At 49.0% G+C, this 27,626-nt stretch overlaps 11 protein-coding genes across 11 annotated transcripts; 5 read left to right on the top strand and 6 right to left on the bottom strand.

Moving 5' to 3' along the window:
- Positions 1-37: 37 nt before the first annotated feature.
- N7496_003207 (uncharacterized protein) lies at positions 38-442 on the bottom strand (the record flags this gene model as incomplete). Its single annotated transcript, XM_056696138.1, has 1 exon — positions 38-442. The coding sequence occupies one exon, from the start codon at positions 440-442 to the stop codon at positions 38-40; it is 405 nt and encodes a 134-aa protein (XP_056558350.1).
- Positions 443-2,879: 2,437 nt separating this feature from the next.
- N7496_003206 (Zn(II)2Cys6 transcription factor) lies at positions 2,880-4,634 on the top strand (the record flags this gene model as incomplete). Its single annotated transcript, XM_056696137.1, has 1 exon — positions 2,880-4,634. The coding sequence occupies one exon, from the start codon at positions 2,880-2,882 to the stop codon at positions 4,632-4,634; it is 1,755 nt and encodes a 584-aa protein (XP_056558349.1).
- A 1,582-nt stretch (positions 4,635-6,216) lies between these two features.
- Positions 6,217-6,735, top strand: N7496_003205 (sterol desaturase family protein; the record flags this gene model as incomplete). The annotated part of the gene is made up of 1 exon (XM_056696136.1): positions 6,217-6,735. The coding sequence occupies one exon, from the start codon at positions 6,217-6,219 to the stop codon at positions 6,733-6,735; it is 519 nt and encodes a 172-aa protein (XP_056558348.1).
- A 2,910-nt stretch (positions 6,736-9,645) lies between these two features.
- On the top strand, positions 9,646-10,119 carry N7496_003204 (uncharacterized protein; the record flags this gene model as incomplete). Its single annotated transcript, XM_056696135.1, has 1 exon — positions 9,646-10,119. The coding sequence occupies one exon, from the start codon at positions 9,646-9,648 to the stop codon at positions 10,117-10,119; it is 474 nt and encodes a 157-aa protein (XP_056558347.1).
- A 748-nt stretch (positions 10,120-10,867) lies between these two features.
- On the bottom strand, positions 10,868-11,391 carry N7496_003203 (uncharacterized protein; the record flags this gene model as incomplete). The annotated part of the gene is made up of 2 exons (XM_056696134.1): positions 10,868-11,229; positions 11,295-11,391. 2 exons carry the CDS (start codon positions 11,389-11,391, stop codon positions 10,868-10,870), a joined length of 459 nt encoding a protein of 152 aa, XP_056558346.1.
- A 511-nt stretch (positions 11,392-11,902) lies between these two features.
- Positions 11,903-12,286, bottom strand: N7496_003202 (uncharacterized protein; the record flags this gene model as incomplete). The annotated part of the gene is made up of 1 exon (XM_056696133.1): positions 11,903-12,286. One exon carries the CDS (start codon positions 12,284-12,286, stop codon positions 11,903-11,905), a length of 384 nt encoding a protein of 127 aa, XP_056558345.1.
- An 84-nt stretch (positions 12,287-12,370) lies between these two features.
- N7496_003201 (uncharacterized protein) lies at positions 12,371-13,615 on the bottom strand (the record flags this gene model as incomplete). The annotated part of the gene is made up of 1 exon (XM_056696132.1): positions 12,371-13,615. The coding sequence occupies one exon, from the start codon at positions 13,613-13,615 to the stop codon at positions 12,371-12,373; it is 1,245 nt and encodes a 414-aa protein (XP_056558344.1).
- A 1,478-nt stretch (positions 13,616-15,093) lies between these two features.
- N7496_003200 (alpha/beta hydrolase) lies at positions 15,094-16,200 on the top strand (the record flags this gene model as incomplete). The annotated part of the gene is made up of 1 exon (XM_056696131.1): positions 15,094-16,200. One exon carries the CDS (start codon positions 15,094-15,096, stop codon positions 16,198-16,200), a length of 1,107 nt encoding a protein of 368 aa, XP_056558343.1.
- A 970-nt stretch (positions 16,201-17,170) lies between these two features.
- On the bottom strand, positions 17,171-18,164 carry N7496_003199 (PEX11 family protein; the record flags this gene model as incomplete). Its single annotated transcript, XM_056696130.1, has 3 exons — positions 17,171-17,333; positions 17,419-17,896; positions 18,098-18,164. The coding sequence occupies 3 exons, from the start codon at positions 18,162-18,164 to the stop codon at positions 17,171-17,173; spliced, it is 708 nt and encodes a 235-aa protein (XP_056558342.1).
- A 1,465-nt stretch (positions 18,165-19,629) lies between these two features.
- On the bottom strand, positions 19,630-21,435 carry N7496_003198 (putative MFS phospholipid transporter (Git1); the record flags this gene model as incomplete). Its single annotated transcript, XM_056696129.1, has 5 exons — positions 19,630-19,758; positions 19,814-20,084; positions 20,147-20,476; positions 20,541-21,139; positions 21,262-21,435. 5 exons carry the CDS (start codon positions 21,433-21,435, stop codon positions 19,630-19,632), a joined length of 1,503 nt encoding a protein of 500 aa, XP_056558341.1.
- A 3,833-nt stretch (positions 21,436-25,268) lies between these two features.
- Positions 25,269-26,905, top strand: N7496_003197 (proteasome regulatory particle lid subunit RPN7; the record flags this gene model as incomplete). Its single annotated transcript, XM_056696128.1, has 3 exons — positions 25,269-25,733; positions 25,801-26,630; positions 26,713-26,905. 3 exons carry the CDS (start codon positions 25,269-25,271, stop codon positions 26,903-26,905), a joined length of 1,488 nt encoding a protein of 495 aa, XP_056558340.1.
- Between the last annotated feature and the right edge of the window lie 721 nt (positions 26,906-27,626).

Genomic DNA, 27,626 nt, shown 5'->3' with positions numbered 1-27,626 from the left:
CAGTCGAAGAATAGACACCGGGTTTGAACTCGACTTCTCAGCCTTGAAATGGGCTAAGCACCAAGTTGGCTGACAAGTTGTATTGATACCGCCTGTTCTTCCAAATCGTCGTCCACGCTGGTCTAGTGATATTTGTGACCGCGTTCTTTCTGCGGGTGTCCTCGTTCTTGATACGTCTGCTCTGCTTCCGCTTGATCGCGTCGTCGGTAGCACGCTTTCCGGGAACGTTGGTGAGGGCGTCCTTTCGCTTGTAGGCCTTTGCCCAATCAATAGTGTGTGCCCAATCAACGGTATGTAGTGGAGCGCCAGTGGGAAAGATAGGTGGCGACGGAGAGGCCGGGAATGGGCGGCCATATTCGAAGTCAAGTCCCTCGAAAGCGGTCTCGGGTAGGACGCAGTCCTCGTCTTCTGGCAATGTGCCAAGAAGGGTAGGATCGATCATCTAGTATTGAGAGTTGAAGGTAATCATACAACAAAGTTACCAACATGATCTCTCTCCCTGCAGTCGATATTTTGGGAAGATCACTAAAGCAGACTCACCCAGTCCGAGGGTGGATCATAGTCTAGAGACTGTTCCAGACTAGCATTGTCGCTTGATTCACTTTGCTCAGCGCAGTCTGGGGCTCGCAGTTGGCCCCCCTAATAATGCCCAGAACGTGCTGCATGCCTTCGTGAATATGGTCCTAAGCAAAACTGACAAGGTTCGTCCTGATAGTCATTCAGGGCGGAATAATAGCCCCGGATCCGTTCCGTTGTTGGTATTCTACTCTGGCTATTTAGCATTATTTGGTATTTGGTGATCGTGGGTGGATGGATGGTACGTACCTGATAGTAATGCCTGTGTCATGAAATTAGGCTGGATGCTAGTTGTTCATGCTCGTGGGGCGTAAACCGTCCAAGGTATTGTTAACAGAAGATTCGTCTTTCACTCTCGAGGCAGGTCACGATAGGTGAGAATTCTCCATGAAGCAGCAAAAGGACAGAAAGGTTGTTATGTTCCATTGCTATTCGGTGTCAGCATGGTTTGGTGATAATCCGCACATGGATACGGACCTGAGTATGCTATTCTTGTCATGAAAATTTCGAAGGGTCGCGAATTGTTCATGTTCCATGGCGCTAATTGGTCGAGATATTGGGCCACTAGGTCCAATCCTCGTTCTAGCAAGGGAGCCACGGTATACCTCGTTGGCTGGCTATACGATCTCCAATGGTGCGCCCATGACGAGCCAAGTCAGCGATCCCACATGGTCTTGGTAGGCATTCGTATCAAAAGCGGCCACTGGTCGTCATTAACTCCCAGGTTAACCGTTTTGTCAAATTCTTGTTGAGATTATCCGGGGTTGCGGCGGAAGTTCTAGACAGGGAAGTGGTAAAGCGAGCACGACGTTGCTTCCAGTAATGCTGTGGAAACGCATCATCCGCATACCGGCCGACGTGAAGCTCCCAGTGGTAGGGGCGTCTCCGCCGAATTGCAGTGCGCGCAGCGAAGTCATTCCCCTTTAGCAGAGTCCCAGGTGTTGTCCGTAAAGTCAGAAATAAACAGTATATCGATGAATGAGTGATGCGGAGACAGGAGCTTCTGAAAGTATCCTAGAAACTCTTGGGACCCTTGGACACCGACACTCGTCGCTTTGTACGCTTTGTAGGGAAGACCTTCGGGTTTTCGGAGGTAAATATCATGGTACTACCACCGGATATCCAGTCAATATTTAAGCCTTCACTGGCGTAGTACTTGACTTAAAAGAACATACCTATAACCATATAGTGGACCCGGATGAGAATGAACTGTGCGGGATCGAATTTCGCCAGTGAAGGAGATAGAGTGGGCGTTCATCTTGCCGCTCCTCCAGGGCTGTCGGACACGGCACTAGATATTTTGCACCGAAAGTCCCACTGGTGGGAGACCGATTATGACGAGTGCCTGCGGGGTTATTGAACTGACATGATCAATGTGAGTTCCTTGTCAGGAGGAGGAAAATATATTTGAGTGAATCTGCAGGTATAGGAAGCCGACAAAATATATAATCAGTGGGAGTAGTTGTATATGCTTAAAACAGAACCAGGAAAACTAGAAAGGTTTAAGCAAAGTCAGATGGGAGACTCCGCCCTTCATTAAGTGGAATATTCCACTGCAAGTCGTACTTTGGGTACTACTATGACTGAATTCAGAACCTTTGTGAATGATGCTAGAGCAACTTTGATGATTGCTGGAATCCTTTCAGCTTGAGTCCAATCTTAATTGTGGAGTAACTGTACTTTCCCAGAAAGCATTTGTTCCTATGGAATGGTGAATTTCAACAGATCCTCTCCTACATTATGGAGTGACACTGAGTAGGGCTGACGGACCGATCTGCAGATACTCGCCCCGAAGAGAAGCACGTGATTAAAACACTATGGTTGGTTGAAGGAGCCCCACTTGAAAGTTTATTCTCGCTTCGACCTGCCCTCCAACTTTCACTGACATAAGCCATGAGTGAGTGCACATCATTGATCTCGTCGATGTCGAAAAAATTCATCTTGCTTCAATGACTGCGATTCAAACTATCTTGACAGATATCTGAACGTACCGCTGGATTGATTTATCGGCATAGGTGTACTTTCTTCGCTGGAGAATGGCCTGTCCGCTGGATTGACTTCCACCAAATGGGAGGCAATCTGATAAAGAACGCCATCGACACGACCTCATTCTTCTTACTAATACCTGATCACTCCATATCATTCTCTAAAAGAGGATTCAGTGTCACCTTCCTACTACGTTGATTCTGTATCGTTACACCCAAAAATAGCTTCTAAGTGCCTTCTATCTTCGCCACCCCGACTGTCAGGTACAGCGTCTCAGTAATATCTGAAACCCGTGCCGATGAAGATACCTATCTACCATGGAATCAAAAACCGCAAAAAATGACCGGCAGACTAGAACCCGATCCCGACAAGGCTGTGCAAACTGTCGCCGAAGCAAGGTGAAATGCGACGAGCGAAAGCCTATCTGCACGCGATGTTGGGAAAAGGACCTGCAGTGCCTCAAAGACGGAATTAAACTCAAGTGGGAGGCTGATTTTTACAATCGCGGAATCGCGTTTGGGAGATCAGGCGTCTGGAGTAAAACTCCATCCCAATCAACGGGTCAGGCCCGGTTACGATCTAATGGAGGGCCTAGAGCCCTGCCAGCTGGTACTACTTGGCTTGAGACGCCTGAAATTCACCCCTGGAACTTTCTCAGCAATGATTTCTCCTTGGTTCAGCGGCTCTATAACGAGGATCAAAATGATATCCAGCCACATCTCCTGCCAGCTCGGGAAAGAGACACTCGGGCTTACGCGCAGAGGCCGGATGCCCCGAGTTCGCCCTTATCATTTATGCTGCCTTTCTCGGACCGATTCTTACAGGCAGCAGGGTTTGAAAACCGGGACATACAGCCATGCCTTCCATTGTTTCCCTCCCTGAACGAATTGGGAAATCCGATATTATTCGATTATTACATCAACCAGATCTGTCCACGCACGGCGCCCAGCGCAGTCTCCAAGTCACCCTTTGCCTCTGTCATTCTTCCATATTGCCTGTCGGCAACACCTACCGTCCTGAGAGCGATTCAGGCGGTCGCGGCCTGCCATTGGTCTCAATATGACTCAAAGTACAGTAGACTGGGCTTACAACTTAAGTCCAAAGTCTTGACGGAGCTGAGGCGACAGATCACTACAGACCCACAATCTTTGGTCGCACAAGACCCTGAAATCCTAGTGATTGTGATGCTGTTATGTCTTTTTGAAATTGTGGATCATTGTGATTGGCAGTGGATCCTGCATCTTCAGGGAGCGAAAGATATTATTCGACTTCGAAAAAAGCAACATAAAATCTCTCCGGATCCCTCCGTTCGTCGCCAAGAAGACCCTGTATCTGCGTTTGTGGAGCTATTCTTTGCTTTCCAAGATGTCATGGGACGCACAGCCTGTGCTAAGGCAGACTTGTTTGGTGCTAGCTACTGGGATGAGAATGACAAGTTCATTGACGGGTGGATGGGTTGCAGTCCAGCCCTGGTCTCGATATTATTTGCAATTATGGATCTCAGTCGATCCCGACGGCTCATGGTGTCAGATTCGGACAAGATGACTTTCAACATCAAGGCCTCTTCGTTGAACACCAAGCTCCAGGATTTAGTTCAACAAGTACACACCAATGCTGCGGATCAAACGCTCCAGAGCATCGCAGACCTGAAAAAGCTCACCTGCCACGTCTATCTTCATTGTGCTCTATATGATGGCAAGCCAGCCGACCCGATGATTAAGAGCCATGTGCGAGAAATTCTCCAAGGAATTGTTACTCTTATTGAGCGGGACTCGGTTTCTCATGTCATTTGGCCGCTTTTCGTTGCGGCCGTGGAGTTGGACCCGTTAGATCATGAGCTCTGGTCAGATCCAGAGACAAGCACCGTCACAGACGGGAGGGTACTCGTGTTGAGTCTCCTCGATAAGATTTCCAAAGTCAGCGTTTCTAGTGTTTCTCGGACACGATCGGTTATCGAACAGGTCTGGCAAACTCGGGACTTCAAGGCTTCTGGGTCTAGTCGGCCACCTTCCGATTTAAATGACTGGGAACATTACGTTGTACCAGTAAGCGATGCATTAAGTTTAGTGTGATCTTGTACTTATTTATACAATTTTGCCTTCTGGTTTTCTACAATAACATTGGGCCAGACATGCAGCCACCAAGCATGCGAGATTATGACTGTTTCCAACAGCAATTGGCCGCGAGCGCAGCAGCAAGTGAAAAATCCACATTCTGTGAGGAAGATTTAGTCAATAGCACTTTAATCATCCACCGTAAACTTAGAATCAGACCTTCCTTTCTAGAAAATCCTTTTTGTCTCTCCGAGACTCGGCAATGGGCTAAGCAAATGGAAGAATAGGCCCCCAAATGTTTCAGGCATCGTGGAGTGCCTGAAAGTGTCGCAGTACGGAGGAAAGTCTCTTTCAGCCTCATAATATATTCAGCCGCATAGAACTGCTAAGCAATAGTGCTCTCTCCATTGAGGTGAACTCGGTTCATTTAGAAAGTGGTTCAAGTAGGTAAGCCTTCTCATTATTACGAAACTGGTCTCCTTCCACATGACCAATCCAAAAGACAGGGAGGAGTGCTTCAGGAATCACCTTTTCCCGGACCATTTTTTTCCAAATAGGGCCTGATAGGGCTTACCATTGCAGTAGGAGCTGGATACAAGCTTTAGGGTACTCTGTAGGTTATATTATCGCTGCGCTCGAAGATGAGTGTTTGAGAATTCCCGACGAAGAACATGAGCTTAGTCACACATATGTTGGAATATTAACTTAACTAAGTTAATGTACCTTGGAATAGACGAAATGACCAATCAAAGATTTTAGTAATATCCAATGAGTACCCATGTCATAGTTGCCTGATGGTGATACTCATCTTGCTCTGTGCGCCTGATCCATGACTAGCATGTTGAGATCTGACTTTTGAGTATACGAAGCGAACTGGCCTTATTTCTGTACTTTTTTTGGTTCAAGATTAGCAATAATACCGTAGATCCCAGAGCATGAAAGAAACCAACTGTCGATCAATCTGAGCTCCGACATTGAGCCGTGATAGCCGACTGCGGGATCTTTGATTTGATGTGAAGGGCCAACGTCAACTGCGCAATCGGTGTAGACATCTAGTTTCTTTGATATCGAGGCTAGTAAAACTTCAAAATTGAGGCGTCTTGAGATAACCAACAAAAGGCGTCCCGTGTCTGCCATAGGTACCAAGGAATCAATCGAGAGTCGGTGCACGGGTGTTTATCGAGTCATGTTGTGCAGCACCAGGCTGCTTTGAACCAAATATGGGAATTTGTAACTATGGTACTAGAATTATGGCGACTATAGCCTTATGGATAGGAATGATGATACTATATTCTTCCCCTTGGATGGGATATAAATTGGCGGTTTTCCAATCTCGAAGTTGGAGTTTTCCCTGGACTAAATAATAAATCAGAAGACCATCAGTCAAAGCTTAAGAATATTCAAGCAATTCTGCTATTTCAATCATCAATCTTTTTCCAATTCCATCATGATTCAGTCTATTGTTTCCCGAATCTTTCATCATTTTTCTTTGTGCTTGTCCAGCCAGAACTGGAGTGAAGTGTTTGCATTACACTCTTCTCTCTTCATTACCATTGGATCCATGGCATTCTTTCAATTTGCATACCTTCGAACACTATCAATGGGGACATTCACTCGAGTTATGATGAACGTCATATGGGGCGCAGCCGCTCATTCTTTGTTGCTGTTGTTCAAGAAGCTACCCATGTCCAATGTTCTCGAGCGAAACTCTTCTATCCAAGCATTCTTCATTAAAGTCTTTGTCGGATACGTTTTCGCGGATGTTATGTATTACAGCATACACCGTGTCCTCCACTGGAAGTACTTTTATCGACGCATTCATCGGCTCCATCACGAGACTCAGCAAAGTGGACCACTTACAGCGCTTGATGTCCATCCGTTGGAATATGTCTTTGCCCAAATGTCGACTGAACTCGTGTCTGCTTGGGTGGTTGGAGCAACTCTTCCGGAGCTTTGCTTCCTTAGCAGCGTGGCGAAGGTCTTTGCAATGTACTCGCACTCGCGGAGTGATGGTAAGGCATGGATTAGTGTCATGGAGCATGAAGCACATCACCGGGATGGACGCCATAATTTTGGAGTGACTGGAATGATGGATTGGACTTTTGGTACAATGAAATAAATGGATCTTCCATCGTCTTTGTGGTTGAAAGGTTGGGACATTATGCTAGATTTAACATGATGATCTCTTACTTGGATGGGGAAAGCTTAGGCAAGATCTCAACCGCCAGGCAGCTTGATCATGGAACTTGAATTCGGTATAAGGTCGATGACTGTGTGCTGGGATATCACCACTTTTAGCATGATAGGCCTAGAGGAACGGTGATAGTCTGGCATCTTCCCAGAATGAGAATGGCCTTTTATGCCTTATAAACGGAACATAGGGAGTTTACCTACGGAAAGGCAGCTTATAAATTGCAGTAACTCCTGCTTTAGTACTACATTTCCCCAAATTTTATATAAATTCGACCTCATGTCCTCGACTATAAATAACTTTCGAATTATACTCGAATGTGATGCTACCCCAAAGTCTCCCCAGTTAGGTATCAAAGGTGATTTGAAATTAAGTTCTATGGATATAAAAACTCAGTGATAGTCATGCTATATATGATAAATTCCTGAGGCCGCTAAGGAGTTGAATGTGTTTGCTCTCCCTACTGTGGTCCCGCGAACCCTTATGGCAAGATCACTGGTTTGGTGCTTCTAATCTCACCCGCCTTCCTCTCTTTCTCGCACAACACATCGCTACACCATTGATTTTTATCGCATACAATCTCGACAGCTTAAGACTCCATGATGGATAAATTGCCAGTGGAGGTGATCCAAGATCCTGGTGAATATCGCTGACTTCAGCTCACTTCAGTCTCTAATTCTGACCTCTCGGCGAATCTGGGGGGCTTTCCAGGGCCGGAAACAGAGCATCCTGGTTAGTGTACTGGAGAACCTCATTCCTCGGGAGCTGTGGTTTGACGCCGAGGCGGTCAACTTGGCCTCTCGACTCTTGCCAGACGGACAGTGGGAGCGCAGGTGGCAGTTCATGAAATGGTATCTCGATCGAGATACCGAGTCATTCAATGCCACTCCACCCATTACTTCTCATTTCGTGACCTCCAATCTACGTCGAATAGAGAACCTACTCAAACATTGCAACCATGGCGAACTCGGTTTGGATATCGTCCATGATCGACTTTCATTGAAAGGATATGATACTAATGATCTGGTACTAGGGAAAATACGATGGCAATCAGTTGATCCAGCTTTACATGGACAGAATCACACCTCATTGCCGCGAGGACCGTGTGGACCACATGTGGACTCAGATTTTGCGTTATTACTTCCACATCGAAGAACCTTTTGGCATAGAGCGCGAGGTTTATACCACAGAAACTAAACAGAATAAGTTCCCGAGCCCATGCACATAGGCGAGCCATAACTACAAGATATACTGCTAGGACGTGGAAAGCCTATGCAGGACATAAAGGGTCTAGAAGCTTGACGAAAATGCAGGACATGGTGATAATCTGGCAACTTCCAGGAGAAAGAATGTGGGTTGACAGCCTACAAACGGAACATAGGAAGTTACCTATAGACCGAGTTATAAATTGCAATACAGTTTTCTTTAGTACTTCATGATCCCCATATTTTCTACAACATTCCTGCCTCTCCTGGGCCAGAATATACTCCAAAAAAAAAGAACCACAATCTTACCCAGCTAAATATCAGAGGTGATTTTAAATCAAGGACTCCATTTATAGAAACTCAGACATCCTCGGGCTATATATGACTGATTTTTGGGGCTGTCAAGTGGACGTCTCCCTTTAGTGGTTATATTGCTTTAGAGTTATCCCTCGTCCTTACCTCCCTGTGACTTACAAAACACATCACTGCACCTTTCATTCCTTTTGAATACCATCGCTTCCCATCTTAAGAAGCCACGATGGAGAATCTACCAGTCGAGCTTATCCAAGAAAACTTGTCTAGTCTCCCAGACTGAAAATTACTTCAGTATGTGATGCTGACCCCTCGACAGACCTAGTGGGAATTCAAGAGCCGACACGAGAACATACTTCTGAGTGTGCTCGAAAACGTTATTCCTCGTGCGTTAGGGTTTGACGCAGAGGTAGTACAGGTGGCCTCTCGCTTGAGCGATGAAAATTGAACGCAGGGATGAATCCATGGAGTGGTATCTCAATCGAGCTACTGTGGCGCAGAAGAAGTGTGAGCTACTTCGAGTCGCAAAATGGCTGTACCATCATAATATGTCCTGGAATCTCACGGCACGTAGCCAACGAGGAAAATGCTTGACTATGCGAAAAAGGTCTTGCACAACTTAGGGCAGCTAGATGAGAAACCCCTCACTGCCTTAGCATGGGTGGAGGGAAGGATCACCGAGGATAAAGCAACCGCAACACCAGCAGGGCAACAGCGGTATTAGTCAACCCGGGTTTTGAAGACCTAAAAGAAATTGAAAGCGACCCGAAAGCAGAGCGACCCAGACAAGGCCCGGAAGGTATGGAGCCTCATAGAATGGGCCTTGTGCCATTACTCGCATGGCGCAGAGTACAAGGGGGGCGCACAGCCCACCTTGGAGATGGTCAGGCACGTCCGTGGGATTAAGGAGTTATTCTATGCATGGCTCCGCCCCCAGATCGCCCACTGTCTGGAAATCAAAGAGGTTTGCGAGACTATCGAGTATTGGGCATCTCAGTTCATTGCTGATAATCTAAGAAGACTTCCAAGCTCCCCCAATTAGATATCAGAGGTGATTAGAAAACGAGCATTCAGCATATGAAAACTCAGGAATTCTCAAATTATATATGACTGATTTCTGAGGCTGCCGATGGCAATATTAATTGATATTTATTGATTTGCTCATGAATTGTTCCTCCTTCCATCTCCGCGATCGCCCTTTGTTCACTCCTCTTCTTCTGCAACACCTCTCCACACCTCCCTTCTTGCCTAAGAACCCTCGCTTCCTCATTCCTTTCAAACCAGTTTCACACATCAACAGTCAATAATCTTGAACCTCACCATGGATCTCTTACCGTTAGAGATCATACAGCAGATCCTGGCCGACCTACCCGACTTTGAATCCCTACAATGCATGATTCTGACATCTCGCCGATTTTTGGAGGCCTTTCACGACAGGGAAAAGTGGGTATTATGCCAGATTTTAGAACAATCGATCCCTCGAACTCTGTGGTTTGACGCCCATGTCGCATTCATGGCCTCGCAGCTCCCTTTGTATCAGCATTGGCAAGCACGCAAGCAAGTCATGGAGTTTTATCTTGTCCGAGATGTCCAAACTTTTCATGCGTCGTTCCAACCTCGACTCTCCCACCGTCTCGCACTCTCCAAATTCTACCGCATCGTTGAGCACTGGTCCAGTGTATTTGCCTCATACACTTTGAGATTCTACCGGATTGACGGAGAACTCCGTGAATCGCCTTTGGACCCGGTTCCTGTCTCTGACAGCGAGTATATCCGCATTGAGCGCGATCTGTAACGATTTGAATTATTTTCTCGAGTCTTCTGCCCAGCTCAGGCCCTTCAGTCGAGGCAGGGACAGCGCTTCTGGGGCAATATCTAGACTATTTCGCGCCCCAAGAGCATGAGCAGCTCGCATCCCTCCGAGGCTTCCTGACAAGAGCCTTACGATTCGGCTCCTACCATCTCCACATTTACTACTTACCGAAATTTAGTTACTAAAACTAGCACAGAATACCGCCAGAGAAACGGACCCGGAGCTCCCTTATCGCGCCGAATGGCCATCAGAACCGACCTTCCCGGGTTCGTCAAGGATAATATCCCGCGGGGCCTTAAGCATATTCTAAACGCGGTCGAAGGGGCAACCCACTGGGAGCCCCAGACCGTAGGGGGTGGGGTTATGTCGGCAATGTTACTGTATGATCACTTGAAATTTTCAATGCCTGATGATCCCACCCTCCTTGGAACGGTGACAGAAAATAACTATCTGGAAGACCAATACGGTATCAACATAACCCCATGGTGTCCAGATACCGATCTTGGAGCTGCAAAGATCTGGCGTCGCGCCTATCACATGGAGCCTGTCAAGAACTGTGTTGGTAGCCTCCGTCAGGAGCCACTGCGAGCTTGGGGGTACGTATTTTGAGATCACAGTCGATTGGAGGACTTGAATTTGTTCAACTTGAATGGGACAGCTCTGTCCCAATGTGGGTATAGGTGATGGGCTACAGAAGATAGACCCAATGCAATTCCGAATTAACAACTGACTACCATAAGATAATTCCATTATTTGTAGCACCTTCCTCCTTCCAAGCAGAGAGCTTTTCTTTTACCTGCATCGCCGCAAATTGAGCATACCCCGGCCCTGGAGGGGGAGCACTAGGATCCGGCTTCTTATTCGGATCACCCGTAATCCAAGCCACGGGTTCCGCATTGCTTCCCTCGCTTGCGTTTTTAAACTGTTCTACTTCACTGATATCATATCCCCGACCGAAGACGACGGCGCGTGGAACCTGGCTGTAATTCTGGGTGCCCACGCCGCTGTCATCTGGAGATTGAGGCTTCTCGCCTTTCAGGAGGCGAGGAATATCGGTCAGAGCGGCTTCATTGGTCGTGATGAAATGGATGACTGATACAAATGTTATTCTTAACCCTATTCAAACAGCTGGAGATGATTTTCTGGGTCAGATTTACCTTCGAATTCAGGGACCAATAGCTCCGAGACTGGCCTCCCAATCTCGGCGCGTCTGCCACAAAGTATCACCGGAACTGGACTCGACAAGGACGACATAGTTGGTCGTCAAAGGGATCGAATTTTACCAGATCTAGAGAATAGGAGATGGAAAACTGGGAGTTGATTCAAATTGTCAGCCCCGCCATCTCCCCGCTATTTATAAGCCGGCAGGAGCCGTGGCCCCCATTCTACGGGAGAATTGAATGTAAGATTCGGGCTAGAAGCCAACCCTCAATCGAGCCATTTAGAGTACTGTAGAGCTGGCTACATAGGTACTCGTATATGGCCCACAGCCCAGACGTATCTCCGAGCTTTCATTGGTTGTCCTGTCATCATTTGAAGACGCCATGTGATATGACACCCGCTTCGATTAATTGGTCGACCTTTATACGAGAATTACCAGGCTTCATGAGCCGGCAGCCATAATTGGTTTATCGTCTTTTGAACAATATTAGGGACTGGGAATACCATGGTCGGATATGTGTCAATCACTTTTCAATAAGCCCTCTGACATGATCGAACATTTATACTATATGTACATCCGTCCGCAATTTTCAGACAACCAGGGCTACTTGACCTCAAAAAAAGGCAGCCACTTATCCAAAGCAGCGCTATACAAATCCAACCCAACTCTTAAAGGCGACGATTCATCACTTACATCTCCCTTGATATCCTGCTCATGAACCTGTCCTGGATAAGTCACTCCAAAAACCGTATCCTTCCCAGGCGCAACATTGCAAGCAGGAATATCTTGAACTAGTTGTCGCCGAGGAGCTCCAAGTTGAGTATCCTCGCTCCGTACCGTGAAGCTCCTCCAGGGATCGAACTGGCCGTTCGTGAACATGACGTTGCTTGGGTTCATGTGCCAACCACCATATTTCTCGATGATTGGGGAAGGGTCAGGACCGCCGGCGAAAATGTCTGTGGAGTTGAAATCGGGAATTTTGAACATGCTCCCTTCTAGTGTTGTGTAGTTCCAGTATCGGCTCACGATCGAGACGTTGTTCGGGTTTGAGGCTTGGTAGCAGCCGAATTCTTAGTTCCAGGAGATGTCGGCAACGTTATCCCAAGAATCGGGTGCTACTTGACTGTCAGTGGTTGCGAGTGCGGACTCCATGTGACGGTATCCGTAGAGATAGGCTTCAAATGCAATAGAGGAATTGTAAGTCGCAGCAAGTCCGTTTGCATTAGGCTTCCTGGTTCCGGGGTTGCTGAGAACTGACATTTCGGGACTCGTCCGGTTCTCAGGTGTAGCAGTTGGATCGTAAGCGACCATAAAAGAGCACAATATGTCGGTTGTAGCTTTGGGGCCTAGACTTTGGTAGCCATCCTGCACAGCTGTAGCAAGTCCATGCGCAATACTTCTCACGCCGAGACTATCAGCACCAGAGATATCGAATGATGTATTCAATCCACTGATGGTCTCTTGTGCAAGGTAGAGAAGTCTCTGTAGACTTTTGAATGACCTTTTTCCATGTTCCCCACTCAAGATCTCATCCGCATATTTCACGCTCGCGAGAATATCAGTTCGGCAAGGCTCCGGAAGCGAGCGCTCAATAGGATTAAAATAAGCTGATCCATTTTTGCGCCATTGTACTGGGGCAGAAGATGCCCAGGACGCGAAGAAGGTCTTGGGGTTACGGATTAGAGCAAACGCCGCTCTTGCACCGGGGTATGAGCCACCGATCCAGATCCACGGCGTTTTATCTGCAGTGAGCGAGCTTTTAGAATAGCTTCCTCTTCCCTTAGGAAGCTCAAAATTCCTGGCAAAATAATTCGCGTCTTCGAGAGCTTGTTCGACTGTCATATAGCGGTAACTCCCCGGGGAATCGATGAGCAAGTGCGTGCAATCAGCGGAATTATAACACTCCGCGGGAGTCACGGGCGTGTTATTCCCCAAAGCCATTGGAAACGGTAAGCTTGAGCCGAAGTATCGGTGTTCCCATCCAATAGCCAGACCATTGAACCTTTTTGCAAGCTGCATTACAGCCGATTGCTCGGTGGATTCGGCTAGGAAAATTCCCGCGTAGTAGGGTGAGAAGCCTGATTCTCCATAGTCAAAGAAAAAGACTGGACTGCTTGGCTTGTAGTATGTGTCATTGAGGTAATATCGATTGTTGAAGGTACGGTGATCGGAAGCATTGAAGTGATCGAGGGGCATGGAAAAGATGTATGAGGGTACATTTGGGATGATGGGTCCGGGTGAAATGAATGAGCCAGCGGCTGGAATGACTGTTGTCGAAAGAGCGACAGTGGCGATAAATGACAGATTTCTGGTCATATTTCTCGACTTTTCTTGGTAGATAACTGGCCGTCAATGGCTTTTGGTAGAGAAATTCAAGGGAGCCTGAAGGGAGAACCGTTATAAGTACCTCATGTCATGGGTAATGACGATCATCGCTATAGACAGATGGATTCCAACAAATTAGACTTGGCAGTGGTATTTGTAAAAGAAGATGTGGATCCGTTTTGCTTGACAAGGCTCCCAAAGGTTATCTAGTAAGCCAATGAAAAAAGCAAGGTAGTAAAGTTTGGGACAAGGCTGTACATATAAAATTAGTTGCTGGGAACAGAAAATACCCCAAGGGCTTAATGACTGAGATCTTTGTCAACATCGATTGATAGAGCAGACATCGTTATCATGTAACACTCCAGACAGTTATGTCAAAAGCAGAATCCTGGCTTTTGAACTGACTCTTCCTTCTATAGAGCCATTAGCAGACGAGAAACTCTAAAGTTCAATCATCTTGCCAGATGTCTCGACGCATATTTAGGAGTCGACTGCATGAACCCTCGACCTCTGTCTACCATACAATCTGTCTACCATACAAACTCGTCTCGCGACATTGTTGACCTCCTTTCGATGCTCACTTTCAACATATCCCCAGCCCACCCAGCCACCAACACGTTTAGATTTGAATAAAAAAAATTAGTAAGTTCTATTGATTTTTCTGATGATTTTGAATCTAAAGATAAATCATAAAACACATAAAATGTAGTTGTGGCGTGGTAATATAAAATTCCGCGAGCATAAAAATGATAACCCCCGCGGCAGACCTACGAGGACTTTTCCTTTTCCTCAAACTACGCGAATCAGGCTGACAAATTCCAGGCCTTGACCCCTAGGCCAAGCGCGGGGGTTGCTAATTTTGAGGTGGAAGTTAATGATAACCCTCGTTGGGCGTACTTTCCTAGTGATATTATTACGCTTCTTACCAGCGGCCAGTCCACAACACTAAAGGCCAATTAATCACTATTTCAGTCTTCAACTGTTTCAGTCAGGAAAGCCCCTTACACCAAATCTCATAACTCCCAATAGATACGTAGATATTGTACGAGCATCTAGTACAGTCACGAATAACATTTCTCCGTCGTAATGATAGAACAACCTTGCTGGGTACTCGTGTCCACTGCTGGGCGTTCTTCGGGGGTTTCCAGGACCTTGATTAACCTACAAGAACTGGAATACTACAAACCTTCTACTCACCAACCTGCATGTCAGTATCTATGGCATCTACCTCTACTCTTTTCTGAACTATGGTTTTATATCTCTTAACATGGGTCGATCCAACCTTGGAAACCATTGACATGATATCCCTCTGTACACCATCCAAATGACCATATTCTACGTCATGCCCTACCCGGATATACTTCCCCGACATCCTCCCCAGCAGGCAAATAACCAGCGTAATAAACAAGTGTCACCCATACTTACACACTCTCCACAACTCCCGGGCACATCCCAATACCACACACCACATGGCAACACCAACGCCCCTGCCCACAAGAACCGACCTCGCCAAAAAGGCGAGCCGCTACCGCCTCTACGCCGGAATCCTCTCCTGGTTAGACCGCTACCTCTCCTGGCCCTTACCCACCCGCCCAGCCCTCGAACTCACGATCCCCAGCACAATCAGCAAACTCCCGGGTCCCATCCAACTCTACTTCTTCACCGCAACGGGAACCCTGCTCTCCCCAGGCGAAGACGAAGAACAACCACACACAAAGCGGCCCGTCCTCATCAACTTCCACGGCGGCGGGTTCGCAATCGGTCATCCACTCGACGATGCGCGGTGGATCGCAGCCGTTCTGCAGAAACATGCCTCCGCAGTCGTCGTGAGCGTGGGGTATAGACTAGCCCCTGAACACCCGTTCCCCGTTCCGATGGAAGATTGCGTCGACGCGATGATTTGGTTGTGGGAGCATGCGGGACAGTATCGACTTGATCGGGGGCGGTTCGTGCTATGCGGGGATTCAGCGGGTGGGAATCTGTGTTTAACGGTTCCGCTGCGCCTCCGCGAGGAGCTGATCAAACGCCGTGAGCGGCAGGGTGAATCGCCCGGTATCAAGTTGGCGGGTTTAATCGCGTTTTATCCTAGTACGGACTGGTCACGCAGTCGGATTGAGCGGGATGCGACGAATCCGATTGCCTCGAAGAAATCCATGATTACGCCGGAGGTATTCAAGTTCTTTGATGATTCGTATTTAATGCTGGAGAATTTACCACGGAAGGATGGGACGGATGAAATTGATATGGCTCATCCGTATGTGTCGCCTGGACTAGCGCCCATGGGATTGATATTGGCGTCGTATCCTGGGGATGTGGCGATTTATACCTGTGGGTGGGATCAGTTGCTTGTGGAGGGGAATGAGTTTCGGGAGAGGTTGAGGGGGTTTGTGGGATCTGGGGGAATGAGGTCTGTTGGAGGGATGGTGATTGAGGATGTGGTTCATGGATTTGATAAGAGGCCTTCGTTCTTTTTGGGGAATGGGTCGAGGGAGAAGATGTACGGGGATGCGGTGCGGCAGTTGGGGGTGATGTGGAAGGAGAGCGGGGTTGATGGGGATGTTCGAGATGGGAGTTGACCATAATGCAGGAATGGAGTTATTGTAAGATCGACGTGACTCGGTATATTCTGATCATGTGCCATAGATATAGATCAACTGACTGGCCCAAGTAAAAAGAAAAAAAAAGAGGATGACCAGAGCCCAAGCGGGGCTGACGGCGGGGTACAAATAGAGTCACGATTTCTCCCCCTCGCTGACCTTTTTCCTCTCGATCACTCGTCCAAATTCACAATCCACTACTCTATTCACCTTTAACACTGTATGTTTCATACCCTATCCCTAACAGAGGCTGGATATCAGCGCTTCTACAAACTCTTACTAATTCACAACCAGTTTCCAACCCCCCAACTTTCAACAAAGTCATCATGGGACACGCCTCCTGCCCCAGCTGCAGTGCCCCCATCGAGGGCGGCAAGACCTGCGGCTCGTGTGGCGCGGTTCGTGGATTTCTGATTCTATCAAGGTACTCTCGCGCTAACAGTTTACAGACTTGCCCCAATTAGATCTCTGGATAGCATCGCCGGATGCTTATCGCAGAAGGCATGACTTTAGATAGTTGGATATGAAGCAGAGGAGGATACGGTAGTTTGGGGCTATGAGATATCCGGGAGACAGCATCTTATGATGGGAGAATGAATTTACATCTTCTACTTTAACCTAAACCCGTAGTGATCGTGATCCAGTAAGATGAAATAAATTTGCTATATACGCAAAAGACAGCTCGCGGGCATCTAGACATCTCCTCCTTAAAGAACACAACAAAAGAAAGAAAATAATAGGATAAAAGGGTTTGTTCATGAACGCAATCGAGGATATAAACGGCAAGATTGCCAAAGCAGGTCAAAGGGATATCGCGAGACTCCTCGCCCTAAGCTGCGGTTTTCTTTCTTATCCTAGCCTATAAGAGAGAACGAGAGGCTCCCCATATAGACCAAGCTCAGTTCGCACACACCCGTCTCCTTCAAAGACAAGTCCGGGTTCGAGCCATTTATGCGGTCTTGCGCCACTGCGACCAAACACCGATCAGCGAGCTGACGGTACCGGCAAGACCGACCAGGCCATCATCGAGCTGGGCGAGACCCAGAGCAGAGGCGGGGACGGTCAAATCGCACAGGTCAGAGATGAGCTGTATCCGAGCAGCAGCGCGCTCCCTGTAGACAAAATCATTAGCATCATTCCTCTCAACACAACCATAAACCACAGGATATCTCAACTGCAACCGGGGGGAATACATACTTCTCAATCTTCTTCGCCTCAACAACACCCTCACCCTCCTTCCGATCAACAGTCTTCTCCTTCTCCTGCAACTGGAACAAAGTATAAACACCCGCAACAACACTGCACGCCAACCCGGCCGCCCAAGACCGATAAGCACTCTCCTGCAGCCTCTTCACGCTTGCCAACTTGCGATACCCGATCGCATCAACCACCGTGACCATATCCAGGGACAGGTATCCGGCATAGCCGAGCTGGCGACCGACGGCGAGGTAGCGCAGGACCGGGTCGACGGGGGCCTTGTTGTCGAGGGCCACGGAGGCGGCCTTGAGGTGTTCGGCGAATTTGCCGATGCGCAGGATCTTGCGGGTGGTGCCGAATTGCTTCTTGACGGCGTTGTAGGGGTCGATGGCGGATTGGGGCTTGTTGGTGCGGTACAGGTACCAGGCGTAGAAGCGGGAGAAGTATTGGATTGTGCGGAGGAGCTTGTCGCGACCGACTAGAGTGGAGCTGGGTTAGTTGGTTGTTTAAGTTGGGAGATGGGGATGGGGTGGGAGAGTAGACTCTGGTCTGGAGGTCATGTTGGGGTTGGGCTTGATGGTGGATGTCGTGCCACCTCCCCGGTTCATCCTTTATCGTAAGGATAGCCCGGGGAGTGGTGCGGATTGAATGTATGGGGATACTGTCAAGATACACGTACCGGTAGTTGCGACAAAGCGCAGCCAGTGCGCGAGCGCAGGGTGGTAGAGGAGAGCGTCGGCGACCATGATTCCTTCAAATCCCGATCACGAGATGAGTGGTGTTTGTGTGGTTATCCGGACGATGGTTCGGCGTGATTCCGAAGACACTTAATATCTAGTGTGGAGAGACCTTAACTCGAGCGGGTGGAGGGGAGTTACTCGACGATATAAAGGGAAGATGAGAGGATGAAATGGTGACGGTGGTGGTGATAGGAGTCGGTAATTGAACGGTGTCTGGAGCCGCGGACGGTCAACCTCGGCTGATTGAACCGTGTGGAGCGCGGCTGTCCCCCGGTCCCCGTTCTGGAGAAAGAAAAAATATGGAGTGACAGGAGCTGGGGGGGGGTTTTCATGTGAAATGCTTGGTTCTTACTCTTTAGTTCATAACCTGTAAATTTGAAGTTTTGGCTTGCTTTCATGGATGGTATCTTGTCTTTATATCTGTGAGATCCTGACTCAAACTCTCTCCTCTCTCTTATCCCGGTCGGTTTTCGTCATAACAGGAATGCTGCAGGATGATAGGTCTCGCCCGAGAAAACACCGAGTTTACAGCTCGCCCTTCCAGCTTTTGCCGATCTGAAAGAAGTAGTACTACCCTCTATAGTACGGGTGTAGCAACAGAACTCAGTAGGGAAGTAATTGAGTGCTGAGATAAGACAGTAAGTATGATTCATCTTCGTCTGGTGCGAAAGGGTCGTTCTAGATGGATTTTAAATCAGTTCTCCTCGCCTTTTCGGCAATACCTCCTAGCCTATGAGGAAGTCTCTAGATAGCTCACAACACGATTTGGAAGTCTTGTCTGGGTCTCGACCTAATAGAACACACTCAACTGCAGTCCTATTAGACTTGGTCAATTCTAGGATTATCCTCATCAAAAATGTATAAATTACGCTGACCCCCGGCACCGGTCCGCCTGTCGGTATGCAGCCCTCGGAATTGTCATTACAGCGCCTTACAAATTCAGAGCCAGGAACTAAAAGATCCGGTTCTAATAAAAACCAATCCATAAGGCTTTAGCAAAAATGTGATCGTCAAAATGCTTTCATCCAGATCGTCCACCCCTCATTAAACATTAAAGCAGGCAATCATACAAGCAAGTAGGGGTGGGGACAAGTCTTGCGTGGAACTGGTACCGGAATTGCACCCCCGAGGCAGATCACCCGCAGATCAGCACGGTTAATGCTCACACATGTAGGGTCGAAAGTCGCGAGGGCCATCAGTTTCATCTTGTTCGTGTCGCACGGGGGAGTTCAATGCAGATCGCTGGATCATCGCAACGTCTTGTCAAATCTCGCGCTGCAAGGAAACTGGCCGCATGTTGTCGCTTTGGGGTTTCGGATCCAGGAAAGTCGCACCAAGGAAATACATCAAGGGGCCGGATGTACACCAAGGGGCCGGATGTGCTTGCATAGGGAAAGGGAACAACGAAAAAGTAATGGCGCGTGCGGGATTTCAGCATACAGTATGGGCAATAGCCGTGTCCGGGAATAGCTTATGCCATGTCATCACGGGCGGGGGTCACCTCGGTGGTGATCTGCTCTGCGTTGCCCATAGTCGAGGTGTCGTAGCCGTTTTGAGTCAGATACTCGCGGAAGCGCGCATCCTCGCTAGTGATGGTGTCCTACATAGAGTGTAAGTATACTCGGTCGAACATCTCCGTTAACGTTGGTACGCACCTGGCTGATCTGCGGGAGCAGGAAGTATGCCAGGAAAGCACTCAAAATGCACAGCGAGCTGGAGACGAAAAACGGATCCTGGCCCTTGCGAACCGCGTTGGGGGCATTCTTCTGGACAATTGGCAGGACGTAGGTGCCCACGAACGCACCAATCTTACCAATGGCAGCGGCATAAGAGTAGTACTGACCGCGGATGGCAGTAGCGCTACTCTTGGCTGCACACAGACCAAGGTTATCGCCAGGGCCAAACTCACCCAGGGCAAGGAAGATGCTATCGCCAGTCAGAAAGCTCTGCACAAGAATTAATGGTTATTCCTTTTAGGTGTAACATACCCGTAGACCACCACGAAACCACCCACGTTTGCGGAGGTCGCAAGCCACTTGTAGCATCCAGACATGATGAACCCGACGATTCCTTGGAGAAGCACTCCGAGGGCGAGTGTATTGCGAGGACCCAGCCAATCACTCACCCATGCACCGAGTCCGGAGCCGGGGAGGTAAAACAGGTAGGTCAGGGTAGTCCAGCCGAAGGTCTTCCACAAGGGAGCATCCGAGCCAGTAATGATCTCAATCCACTTCGACGAGTAAAGACCAAAGGAATAAGAAGAAAAGTCATAGATGAACCAGATTAGAGAAACCACCGCAAGGCGGAACCAGTAGAACCTAGAGATGCAATTAGCAGGATGTTTGATATACTCCGGATGGACGAGGCAGGTATAGGACGTACTTGATGATCAACAAGATCGGGAACTTGTGCATCCGCTCGCGGTTAAACTCCTCGGGCTCTTGCAGCTTGAGACGAAGGTACAGCAGACTCAAGGGTGGGATGACGCCCAAGCCCAGAGACAAACGCCAGACCAAGCGCAGATGATTCTCCGTGCAGATCAGAAGGAGAATGGTAGGCACCAAAGCCGAGACAACGAATCCAAAGTCAATCTGGAAGTTGGTGAACATGATGAACCAACGGTTACGGTGGCCGGCCTTGAGTTCGCCGGTGTTCTCAGCTGCCGCAACGGAGCCCGCAGGGTATTCACCACCGATACCCACACCGATGAAGAAACGATATGCGGTCAGGGCTGCGAACAGACCATATTGACTACCATTCAAACCGTAGGAACCGGCACAGAGGGCAGCGAAGACGAAAAGAATGATGGTAGAGATCATCAGTGACCACTTGCGCGACCAGTGATCGCTAGTGTAGCCAAAGATCAGCATACCAACGACCGTACCGGCAAAGGCAATGGCCGAAACATTCTGACTCGCTGGAGAATTGGCATAGGTGTCCGGGTAGAGAACTCCGAGAATGGTGTTGACTTGACCAATTACCTATCAGCGCAAGGAGGGGTTAGTCTTATATCCTTGAGATCACAAGGTCGACGTTTGACAGGGTCCAATTTGGGGTAAATCAGGATGCGCCAAGTAGTGCGACAAGGATGCAGAACACATACTCCATTCAGATAGCCATCGGAGAACAGACCAGCACCACAGGCGATGGTGGGCCAGGCGCGCTCCCAGCGACCCTTTGGCAGCTGATCCAGCGGAGGGAGGTCGAGGGGGGCCTCGTTTACAGGAACGGTGCCCTTTTCCTCCATGATCTTTTCAGGCTGAGTATCGGCGCTCATGGTAGTTGACTGACAATAACAGCGAGCGGTTCGTCAGTGGTACTCTAGTGTGAGACCCGGCGATCACAAGGAAAGACCGAGCGGGGAAACAAGTCAAGCTTGGGGTATAGCTCACCTCGGGACGCGAAAGATAATCGCGTATTCACAAAGGCCGAGCTAAGAGAGTACTGGACCAGCGAATGTCGACAGACGGGCTGAGAACCAAGGCGCGGGGTTGCGATGTAAGGCGAACTGCAGAGTTGAAAGAGAAGAGAAGGAGAAAGAGGGCGTGAAGCTAGCAGTTAAGTAGGATTGGGAATCTGCCGATCCCAGGGAGAAAAAAAAGTGAATCTTGGCTCAGCAATCGGGGGCACGAGGTGTTCCCTAACCCGGAATAGTAAGTCGAAGCAGACTACTCGAGATTACGGAGTCTTCCTGGATGGACTAAGTGTACTAAGAGTACTTCGGCCAGCCCGCTGCTCCATACAAGCAACCCTCTCCAGAAAATGGCCTCGTGCCCACCAATTGGAATGACGGCAGAAACCAGTCGACAGTGGGGCAGGCCCCGACTCTCCATCGGGTTAAGCATTCCATTTGGTCAGGTTCCAGCACCAATCAGATTGCAGTTTTCTATCACACGCGGCCATTCACGGGGCAGACGGAGTTTCCGTTATCCCAGCCCTGGGAAACTCTTGGGAGCTGAAAGACGCGGAGGTTGCATTGCGCTCTCGGCAGGCCGATGATCTGATATCGGCAGAGTGGATGAACACGCAAGCCAAGCCGATCCAGGCAAGGCGACCGAAGCCACGAGGAGCCCGTGTGGTAGTCAAGTTCAAGCCAACGACGTTGGTAAAAGTTGATTTCTTGCGCCGGTATCCAACGAAGTATTGCACGTGCAAGCCAGTTCGATCGGTCTCCGCTGGGGGACAGTTTCGAAACTTTCGGGAGAGAAGTGGAGCGTGGCGTTTTGAGGGGCGCCGAGGGATGGCGGAAGTTAGAAGTTTGGGAGCCCTGTGCCAGTGGAAGTACCAGTACCCCAGAGCAACAGACCACCTTCTGTTCCTGGCTCGGATTTGAGTTTGGGCCTGAGGAGACTGAAAGGCCAAGACAATGAGTCCAAGAATACCATATAACATTCACTAGGTGAGTACTCAATAATTTCGAGTTTCTCACGGTTGGGGAAGGTGGAAGTTACAAAAGACCCTGCAGTTAGTGGTACTACCGGGTACTTTGAGGTACTCCATAATTGCAGTTTGGCGTCAGCCTAAACGGTAAACCAGCCCTATGGAGATGGACCGGATACTAAGAATCATACCGAATGCACGTGGGATATCCTGAGCACTTGGATAGTGTCGAGTTCAAGCACTAGTCATCGAGAGATACTCCATTATTCCATGAAATCCATAATCCATTGGAAATTGGATTCCTGGCCGTCCATGATCCGTAGCCGACCTGATTAGCCGTACTCGGTGGAATCATTTCCACGTAATTGTGGTGAGACATTCAAGAAGCATACTCAAACGGCATCCAATGATCCAGGCACGCGACTTCTTGTAAGTTGGTAGTCAAAAAAACGTGGGAAGTGGAGATGGCAAGTAGTCGAAAGTAGCTCGGTAGTCGGTCAATGAAGGCGATCACCAGCCATGCAGAACAAGCGCAACGCAATCGGCCACTACTGAGAAGCTTGAAATTCAAAGGTTGAGTGACGTGGCCATCCAGTAAGTATCTACAAAATCAACAAAGTGACCAATGCGAAAAAAAAAAGATCTAGGGTCCGACCTATAGTTAACGTGGTCGGTAAGCGAGTGGGCCATGTAAGCGAGCGGGCCACCCAACCAGAATTTCTACACATTTATCGATATATATCAACCACAACTCCTTTATATTCATTATTCTCTATTTGGACAAGAATTCTTCTTATGCCCTATTTCACTGCAATTGCCGCATTTAGGTAAGGCCCTCGGCTTCGGTGCCGGTATACCCTGCGCTGGTGGCACTCGTGGACCTGGTATGGCCTGAAAAAAGGCATTATGAGCTTCCTCGAGCTCCATTGCTTCTCGTACACTCAGACCGTCATCGTGAGCTATCCATCTAGTTGTACGAGCACGCTTTTTCTTCTGTGTAGTATTTTCCTCGCGTAGCTGCTTATTTTCTTGCTCGAGAAAGATACCGTTTTGCATCGCGATTTGACAGCCTTTAATAAGCTGGTTTAGCGCGGCCTGCGACGGCGATGGGGGACTTTTCGAGCTTCGTTTTAGGAAAGCTTTAATTGAAGCTGCTTGCTTATAAAGCTCGTCCACGTTCGCGGGCGTATGGGGGCAAAAAGCGCTTGCTTGACTACCGCGGCTTGAGGGCGGCGTAGGCGTCCGAAGTTGAATATTGAGCTTTGATAGCACTGGTTCGGGATTAAAAGGTACTAATCCTGCTGCTCGGAAGCTATTTTGAATCGTCTCTGATTTAAATGCGTCGGTACGAGCTTGTAGATAAGCTGTGAGGAAATCAAGCTTGTCGATATGGCTAATCCCGAGCCGCATTTTCTGGCCGACTAAACCACCGTATGCGCGCTTTAAAACCGCGAAACATCCGATATTAAGCGGTTGTAAAAGATGCGAGGAATGTGCTGGTATACAGATCGGTATAATATCGTGATCCGCGCAGATTTGGTCGAATTCTGCTGTTAGATGGCTTCCGTGTCCGTCGAGGACTAAAAGTCGATATCTTCCGCGCGTACGACTATTTGTCGACGGAATAAATTGCTTTTGAAGCCAGCGAAGGCCTATTTCGTCAGACGTCCACCCGTTCGTACTAACTTCGAAGCGCCAGTCGTACGGAAGATCTTTGAACCAGGCTTGATTATATTGCTTGCCCTTAAAAATAAGCGTCGGTGGAAGTGCCCACCCCGAAGCGTTAATTGACTCGATTGCGGTTACCCACTCGCGGTTCCCTGGCTGTAAAACCGATCTCCGACCGTAGTATTCCGCTCGAGTAATCACTTTTTGATGCGCACAAAGGCCCATCGCGAACCCAGTCTCGTCAAAGTTATAGATATCGTCCGCGAGGATACCGTATTGCTGAATCGTGGTTTGTACGAGGTTAAACCACTCTTGAATAATCTTTGGATCCTCTTGTAGTGCTCGCTGGTAGTCGTATCGTCGTGAAAAGCGAGATTTAAGGTCCGGATGGCGTTGGATAAAGTTATATGCCCATTTTTCGCCGACGGTTTGGATAGAGATAGAACCACGCTTCGCGAGTAGCAAATTAGCTATTTCTCGTACATGAGCTTGTGTAGGGGCTGCTCCACGTCGATCTAGCGATAGTATCCGCTGCTGAAGTAGTTCCTCTTCGATCTCTGTTAATTTATGAGAATTTGCGCGAGATTCAGCACGGTTTGTAGTATCGCGTAGTCGACGCGTGAGCGTATTCCGGGGAACTTGAAACTGGTCTGCAGCCTTCCGAATAGAGCCGATTTCCTTGTTGTTTATAGCTTGTACAGCTAATAAGATGCGGCCCTCTTGTTGCATAGCATCCTGGCTTAACCCGGCGCGAATTGGAGGCATGGTGGTGGATAGAAGATAGATAAACGTGGTAGGACGCGAAAAAGCGGTTAGGTGGCCCGCTCGCTTACATGGCCCACTCGCTTACCGACCAAGTTAATGTTTATGGCCTAATAAATCAGGCACCCAAAGAACCGCCAAGGCACGGGACCGGAAAAACGTTCCCCCAGCTGAGCTTGGGAACCAGCTACGTGATGCATCACTGGCCATCCAACAATCCCATCCAAACACCTCCCCGTCTCTCTACCCTCCACCCTTCTTTCGCGTCATCATCACACTCCTCAGTCCCCATCTGCAATCATGGGGTCTGATCCGCAGTTCATCAAGTATCCCGACCTCGTCCTCGCCCAACATGTCTTCAACCTCTCCAACCCTGCATGCAACCCATCCACCCGTCAGGCCTCATTGAAGAAGCTGCAAGATGCGATCAACGAGCGTAAAATGGCCCCCTTTTACCGCCACCTGGCCCATCCCGTCGAAGGCATTCTGAACAACTCCGGCGAGGGCGTGACGCAACACCCGCACCCTCACATTGCAGGGACTTCGAAGCCGCTCATCACCTCAAACATGCTCGCCACACGAACGTCATCCAAGATTGATTTCCCCTGGGATGAGCAGCTCTATCAGTCCTTAGTTGAGGATAACAAGAAGGAGCTGGAGGGTATCCAGAAGGAGGAAGAGGAGGCAGAGGAAGCCGCTGGTGAGACCGAAGTGCAGGCTGCACGGGGGAAACGGGCCGAGTTCTGGGCTCGCGTTGGAGATAAGGTAGGAAGCTGAAATTTGGGAAGACAAAGTATCTGGAATATTGTGTCTAACGGATGATTGGTTATAGGACAAAGCTATCGAGTCACACGAAGCCCTCCTCGAAAAGATCGGTTTCCTCGGCACCAAGATTGACCTTGTGCTCGCCATGATCCGCATTGGTCTGTTCTTCGGTGACCGCGTGTTCGTCAAGAAGACTATCGAGCGTGCAGAGGCTCTGGTGGAGAGCGGTGGAGATTGGGATCGGAGGAATCGCCTCAAGGCCTACAAGGGCATGCACCTTCTCACCTGCCGTTCATACAGCCTCGCCGCCCCCCTCCTCCTCGACAGTCTGTCCACATTTACCAGCTATGAGCTCTGTAGCTACTCCTCGTTGGTCATCTACTCCGTGCTAGCGGGATCTTTATCCCTCAAGCGGGTGGACTTTAAGGCGAAGGTGGTGGATGCGCCCGAGATCAAGGCCATCCTGGGTGCTGGAGAGGATCAGCTGGCCGCGCTGTCTGGCGAGGTTTCATCTGGGTCCGGTGCTCGTGATGAGGAGATGAAGGATGCAGCGGTATCCAAGTCGACCCCGTCGGCCGGAGCCACCACCGTCGTTAACCTGACCACTCTAGTTACCGGCTCGAGTGAGCAGGCAGAGAACGAAGCCCCCGTGGACTTTTCTTCTCTGGCCAACTTGGTCAACAGCCTGTATAATGGTAACTACCGCTCGTTCTTCGTGGCCCTTGCGGCTGTGGAGGACCACTTCCTGACCCAGGACCGGTACCTGCATGAGCACCGGGCCTGGTTCGTCCGGGAGATGCGCCTACGCGCCTACCAGCAGCTGCTTCAGAGTTACCGAGTAGTGGGCCTGACCAGCATGGCGAATGACTTTGGAGTGACGGTGGATTATTTGGACCGGTATGTTTACTTTCCCCCTTGGCGGCGGTTATCCTCGGGCTGCCATGTTGTGTCTCATTACCTAACTATGCGCGATTTTCAGGGACTTGGCGAAATTCATCTCCAGCAACCGGATTGCCTGCACGATCGACCGGGTCAACGGGATTATCGAGACCAACCGGCCCGATGATAAGAACAAGCAGTACTCGGATGTGGTTAAGCACGGCGATGCCCTGATCACGAAGCTGCAGAAGTATGGACAGGCGGTCCGTCTGCGAGGCAGTGAGCGCAGTTAGATTGGGTGTGAGGTATTTTAATTGGAGCAGTGTCCTTGTTTTATTTAGAGATGACTCGGTGATACCACCATCCATGTCTGAACGCAGAAATATTATCTAACATGATCCAACATGACCAACCGGTGATCCACCCGTGTATTTCGTACAGACCGTTGTATGGTATTGTAGAATGGTGATATGACCAGCCACCACATGCTATGTCATAGGACTATATGCTGGGATGCTATCTTCAATGAAGATTATATACCTTCTATGCTCCTTATATCTACATTTACCATGATGTCAAGCGTAGTCTTCCAGCTCCCCCGCATATCGGGCGGCTCCGGAGGGCCCGATGGGGGCGAGGCCGGACTCCATTTCATCGGGCAACGGGAGGCTTCCCGAGGAGAAGATCGTCCAAGCGACGGAGTCTCCATAGTGAGTTAGTCTTGTTCGTAGTACAATCTCACATACTATCTTGTCATTCTTCAGTCCCCTCCCTTATCATTCTCATTGTCCAGTAATTTGCCCTATCATCCCCCGCTAGAATCCTCAAGATTGTAGATAATCGGCTTCTCGCCCGATACACGCCTCCACATTCAATAAAAATGTGGGGAAAAGCAAAAAAGCCAAATGCTGACTCACAAACTTCACCGCCCAATGGGCCCTGAAACGGACTTTTTCCTTCTCTCCAAAAGCAAAACACCCATCTCCGAGCCCTGAAAATACATTCCACGAGCCA

The sequence above is a fragment of the Penicillium cataractarum genome, assembly GCF_028827025.1.
Source record: "Penicillium cataractarum strain IBT 29864 chromosome Unknown utg000002l, whole genome shotgun sequence".
Classification (NCBI taxonomy): domain Eukaryota; kingdom Fungi; phylum Ascomycota; class Eurotiomycetes; order Eurotiales; family Aspergillaceae; genus Penicillium; species Penicillium cataractarum.
Note: the sequence above shows the minus strand (reverse complement) of the source record. Positions and strands in the feature narration are given on the sequence as shown.